The sequence below is a fragment of the Mercurialis annua genome, linkage group LG1-X, assembly GCF_937616625.2.
Source record: "Mercurialis annua linkage group LG1-X, ddMerAnnu1.2, whole genome shotgun sequence".
NCBI lineage: Eukaryota > Viridiplantae > Streptophyta > Magnoliopsida > Malpighiales > Euphorbiaceae > Mercurialis > Mercurialis annua.
Genome location: NC_065570.1, coordinates 4,002,091 through 4,008,827, shown reverse-complemented (window position 1 = coordinate 4,008,827; position 6,737 = coordinate 4,002,091). Strand labels below are relative to the sequence as shown.

At 27.9% G+C, this 6,737-nt stretch overlaps 1 protein-coding gene across 1 annotated transcript; it reads right to left on the bottom strand.

The window, feature by feature from the left end:
• Window positions 1-580: 580 nt before the first annotated feature.
• On the bottom strand, window positions 581-3,564 carry LOC126667691 (NAC domain-containing protein 73). Its single transcript, XM_050360743.2, has 3 exons — window positions 3,028-3,564; window positions 2,739-2,931; window positions 581-1,373 (listed from the first exon to the last, which is right to left on the bottom strand). The coding sequence occupies exons 1-3, from the start codon at window positions 3,163-3,165 to the stop codon at window positions 793-795; spliced, it is 912 nt and encodes a 303-aa protein (XP_050216700.1). The 5' UTR covers window positions 3,166-3,564; the 3' UTR covers window positions 581-792.
• Between the last annotated feature and the right edge of the window lie 3,173 nt (window positions 3,565-6,737).

Genomic DNA, 6,737 nt, shown 5'->3' with positions numbered 1-6,737 from the left:
ACCAGCTAGCTAGAATATTTGCTTAATTAATTACTAGTTCAACTGAGAATTACGATAAAAAAATGTACATTTCCTTTTCAGAAGATCCAATTTAGGATAGGGTCTCAAGTAGCATGAGGCATATGCATGGTAATTTTCTAAAGGATGAACGAAGAAAAGTAAGATTGGTGAAGTATAACTAGAAAAATCGAGAAATTAATTAAGTCATCCATGGATAGAGCTGATAATTTTATGTCAATACAACACAAAATTGAAATGATGTCAATTATATACTGCAGTTAATTAAATTTTTTACTTCACACATTCGATGGTTATAAATATGGTTTAATCATAATTAAATATCATTCTTTTTCGGCTTTAATATTAAAATTGTTAATTTTAACATAATTTTCAATTTCTAGCTTCAATTGTAACTATTTTTTCAAATATAAAAATAGAAAAAGTTCAAATATTATGTTCTTCAATTTGTCTGTTTATGCGTAAAGGGATTTGGATATTTTTTCACTTCGATTTAAACAAATGCATAACTACAATTGAAAAATGAGTTAAATTTGACAATTTTAAAAATTTGGATCAAAAATAAAAAAAGTCGGGAAGGTGAATATCTTTCGATGATTAGTCATCCGCAAATAACATAGTGGACGGAGTATAATAGTATATTAAAATTTCTCACCAAAACCCTAATAATCCACTAAACTACCTAAAAGGTTAATTAATTACACTTTCTACTTCATATATTTATAGTAAACAGTATCATCATCCTTATCATTTCCTTTTCTCCACCAAACAAAATTATTTCCTCTGAAGCTTTGCTTTGCTTGTTCCCGCAGCTAACCGGAAAAAAGAAGACTCACCACCACCTTGAACCACCAAATTAGGGATCATCAACGGTGAGCTTTCACTATTATCATGATGATGATCATACGGTACGAAAGCTGGACTATAGTAATCACCAAAACTTGGATATTTAGGTACAACGTTATTTTCATGGCCACCTGTCAAATTCCGGTGAACTGAATCTTTAACGGCGGTTATATTCCCACATTGTCTAGGTTGAGTTTGATAAAAAACCTTTGAAACAACTAACTCCCCGTCTTTCTCTTCCTCATCGTCGCCGAGGTGGTATTGGTGCATGACCCAGTTTGTTTTTTCCGGCTTCTTTTGCCGGCCGTAGTTAGTGTAGAGTACTAGTATTTTTTTGAATCCTTTGACTGTTCCACCGGAGTAAACTGGCCGGGTTTTGCCTGTTTTGTGCCATCTGGTCTCGCTACCATCTTCGTCGGTGTGCACTTTTCTTCTTTTTCTTGTTCCGGTTGTGTATGCTTTTGAAGGTCTGTGAAAAAAGTGCTTGATTTGGCCATCATTGCTTACTCCTGCATGCATAATATATAAGGTATTTTGTGATATCTATGATTCGAAATAAATATTAACTAAATTTGAAATTCCTGATTATATTTTCCAAATTCATAGGCTTATTTGCTAAATAAATTATGAACTTAAGCTATAGTGTTATTTGCTAAATATATTATGAACTTAAGCTAGTGTTATTTGCTGAAATAAACTTTAACGTGTTTTGCAATTATTATACCAATTTTAAATTTTGAAATAATTAATATGAGCTATCAATTTCTTTCAATTTAAAACATCGAAAAATCTTTTGATAAAAAGATACTAATATAAAACTTAGAACAACCGATGTTTCTTGTTCACATTAGAATTTTTTGAAAAATTACTTGATATTTAAAATCGCAAAAAATTAATGATTAGTAAGGTTTAAAGTTTATATATAACTACATAACACGCTGAAGTTTGCAATTTAAATTACATTTAACCCATTATTACATTGAATTTGAGTGAAAATGGGTGTAAGTAAGAATTTTTTATTTAGGAATTTGGTCAAAACCTAAAGGATCAAATTTTGTCTCACATAATAGACCTACAAGCTATAAAATGAGACCTTTCACCTGTGAGAGAGACGACACTAGAATTAGCAAGCGTATAGCATACTTGATTAGTTTTATACTTAGAACTTACTTAATTGAGTTGTTTTAGAGGGACAAGAAAAATTTAATCCATATGTGTAACTTTAGCTTTTGTTAATTCTTTTATAGGTAAACTACAAATAGAGACGGAACATCCAAAGAACCATTTAATCTAACTTGTTGCATTGCAAAACTAGAATATTGCACCCCAAAATTATACTCAAAATTGAAGCTAATCAGTAACCAATCAGATAATTAACTATTTCCTTAATCCATTTTCTAAAAAGAAATTAAATAAAAGAAAACTTATGACTATAAAAGTTTACCATTATTAAATTACTTTAAACTTTTTACAGATCGGTTATCATCGTTTGATTTCTGAGAGATTTAGGTAGACTCAATCTACCACGTCATCCGTGAACTAACCTATCGCATTATGATACGTCATTAAAATAATGACATTATCATAATTTTATTTATTAGAGAGATTTTTATACCATTTGGTAATCAAGATTTCATTATATAACAAAGGAAGGTTATTATAACAATTCAGATCAAAAATTACTTATGCGAATGCACAAAGTTATGTGGTTATTCGACATCTTTTTGATATTTAAACAGTTTTTAACCGGAATTATTATAGTAACCTCTCGCTGATGTAAAAAAACGAGTTCAATTGTCAAAATTGGTTATATGGCAACAAATAGTTAGACCTATAGTTCAGTATAGAAAACTTTAATTTAAATAAAAACTTACCTGGCAACTTCTCTGGATGAGTATAGCAAATTCCATTCTCTCCTTCCAATGTTGGGATAAATTCATCAATCAAAGGGTGAAGTTTTCTTGAATCTGATAACACTTTTGCCTCTAAATGTTCTAAAATTTCTTGATCAGTTGGATCAAATTTTACTCCTGCTGGTAAACCTGGCAAATCTTGAATACCACCTCCCTATAAAAATTTAACCATAACCCCCAAAACAAAAATCAGAATACAATATTCAAACAATTGAAGATAAATAATTAAACATACAATTAATATTATTACCTGAGTTTCCACTTGAATGTTATGACCACAAGACGGACATGTTATTGCTCGAACTTCATCGGTTTTTCGGTCGGAACTAGATGATGTGACTAATTGAATAATTCCTTCATCAACTGAATTGTTATTGCACCATGTCATTACAGAAATTTTCCCTCTAATTTCTCCACTTTTCTCTGTCCCCAAACAGAATCAAGATCAGCTGATAGCTAGTGATTAATTATAACTATATCAAAAAAAACAAAAGAAATGAAATGATTCTAGGCACAGGTAGCTAAATAGATCCGCAAGAAAAAGAAAAAAAAAGGTTGAGCAAACACGTTTTATATGCTATAAAACCCAAATAGCCACTTCTGGTATCTTGAAGTTAGGCAAAAAAGAAAGGAATTTAATGCTTCTACACTACACCTTTTTTTTCCCTTGCTTTTGGCTATATTTATATGATATTTTTGATATAAATTGGGTGTAGTATAGATTATAATTTGGCTTCTGGAGATTCTTGCACTGGCCAAACAGAAAGGGAGAAGATTTGATGAAAGGGTATATATATTATATATAAAGCAGCAGACAGATATTACTCAATAATTTCAATAATTAGTAAAATAATTATATCGCTAGATTTTTATTTAAAAAAATGGGTTGCTTGGACGTCAAGTTTGGTTACGATATTGTGCATTCATTTTCATTTAATTAGTATAGTTTCAATGGAAATATGTATATTGAGTTTCAGTGGGAATATGTATAAATAGTTTTGTAATTCTATTTCAATTTGAAAAATTTGCTGGAAGTCCATTCAATTTTTTAAAATCAATTTAAATGTCTACGAGACATAAGATATGAAATTTTAATTTATTCAAACTACATGGCATCTTATAAGTTTCCTTTTTATCATTTTTTTTAATTATATATTCAATTGCCATGTAATTATAAGTAAATTAATTTTTAAAAATAGAATAAATTTTCAGCTAATTGGCTAAATTGTGATAGATTTATTATTTTTAAAAGGTTCGGATAGATTTCAATAAGTCGGAAAAATTTGAATTTTTAGCACTATTAAACCTTAAATATTTATACATATTGATTTTATTTTCCAAATTTTTTCATACACTCTTTTTTTTTTTGGATATATAAAATGTAATAAAAACTCAGATGAATAATTTAATGAGCTATAATATTATTAGTGTAACAAATTTTTCATGAAACTTCCAATATTATAAAATGAAAAGAAAAAATGAAACATTGAACTCCCTAGTCAATGAACTTATATATTATTATAGAAAGGATATTGAATTTTATTTTGTTTTAAAATGTCACTTATCTTTGCACTTTCTTACGATGTTCACTCCTAAACCTATTTACACCGGCTCAAATTATTACTCTACTAGACAATAAGCTGAGTTGGACTTTTATGGATATGCGGCTCGTTTAGACAAATAGATTAAATTTTTAATATTATTTATATTAAAAGTTTTAGTTTTTTTAGAATAATTTTCCTATTTTAGGATATGTCCTTATAAATAATTAATTTTTTATTTAATAAAAGGACAAATCAATTATCAAACAAACCAAAAATTAAAGTTCAGACTTTTCTATTTTAATCTCCGAATTAAACTTAATTTAGAAGTAGACTGAATATTAATTATGTTTGGGTTTCTTAACCTCCAAATTGATACTTAGATTTGACTCTGATCCCGCTTGAACCCTATGTTCCCGATTTAATACCTACATGCGAGTAAATCCCGCCTGGATCTTAAGTTTTATGGATTGACTTGTACCTGGACGTGATTTCTGAGTTACTCTAGTGACTCGTGAGTTACACTTTGTGACTTTTGACAAACTGATTAAAGCATAAAAACCTAAGCAGAAGCTACTTACAAATTCAAAGATTCAAATGTTGAATTATTTTCTTGCAAAAAAAAGCACTGTTTTCACATTAAAACACATTGTTTTTGCTTACGTGACAAGCTATATAAAAATGATATAATTCAATGATTTTTTTACAATTTACGATAAATTTACTATTTTTTTCGTAATAAAATTTAATTAAACCGGCCATAATAACCTTCTGTTGTAACAAAAGATATTACTCAGTGATTATTTTATAATAAAATAAAATTTAATAATCTTTTTATAATAACAGATACGTTCAGTGATTCATGTTGTTTAATATCCAAAAATAGATAACATTCTAAATGGATGGAGAAATTCGAATACGTGGAATCCATTAGTCCTCACTCCACTCTACGGCACAAATATAATTAGATTTTATGTATATTTGGAATTTTAAAGTGAAAAATGAAATTAAAAATAGAACGGAGGAAATAAATGTAGGACATGCTACCTCTATAAAGTTAGAGAAGGGATGTTATTAAGTTTAGATACAATGTCAATCTAGAGTGTGCCTAAAGTTATTTGAATGAAAGAAAATATGAATATCAGAATATGGTGGTATTGTGTAAATATCAGTATGTTACACCAACTTCTACTGATGATATATATATTTGTACTACTAATTCTTTGCAACCAGGCGACCTATATTCTAAGATGAATTTATAATTTTTTTGGGGTGATCAAACATTTTTAACTATTAACAAATTTCATTAAAAAAATAATTTTCATTATTCTAAGCTAATTTTAATGGTTTATAGTAATTCTAGTATGATTTTACAAATTAGTTCATTGGCACATACATGGCATGATATATTTTAAAAACAATTTTTAGCAGTTATATATTTAGAACTATGAAAATAAATAAAATTTCAGAAAAAGACATACATAAATTTTAGGTTAATCATTCAAAAATACTCACCTTTCAGAAAAAATTAAACTTAGGTCATTTTTTAATTTTCAGGTTCAATTATAACCATTTGTTCAAATTGACATAATAAAAAATTCAAATATATTTTTTATATTACTTTATAGTGTTCCAATTTATATTTTTTACTATATTTTTTTTTAATATGAAGCAATATGCAAAGTATATTTGAATTCCTTTTCACTCTAATTTAAATAAATTATTAATGATTATAATTGAAACTAAAAATTAATTAAAATTAATGACTTTAATAAACTCTGATGAATATTAGTGTTGGACAATCTGATAACTAACTATTTAGTTTTAGGAGTTTGACATAAAAGGCATGTTAAATTGTTTGAGGAACGTATATTTCAGTGAATTTCGTGTAGGAGTTGATTTTAAGTATAAAATTGAATGCATTAAATTACATGACAATTAACAAGAATTAATACTTTAAAAAATTAAAACTGATTTAAATTTTCTTAATTATTTATTTCCCCTCGCTTTCCGTACAAGCTTGTTGGTTTTGGTTTGGTCGCAAGATTAAAAAGGATTCACCTGCAACCGAAACTAAACAACGACAAAATGTAATTGGTGACAACCTGGGAGGTAGATTGATAACTGCTGTACTGTATAATACCCCACACGTAATTTTCTTACATTATTAGGCAACACAAATATTTGTCTATTTCTTTTGCTTCAGCTTCTCTGAGAAGCAATAACAAAAGCTTCTTCCTTAAGTTTCCCTAGCTACCAATATTAACGTATGGATTAGGGTTTTCAAATTTTGTCGATATGAAAACACATGGGTCCCTCAGTTTCCATGTACTTTCGTGTAAATAAAATTGTATAAATATTTATTAATTTATTTAATATCAGCTCGGCCACTGCTTAATTAACATGTTAAAGAAAAATA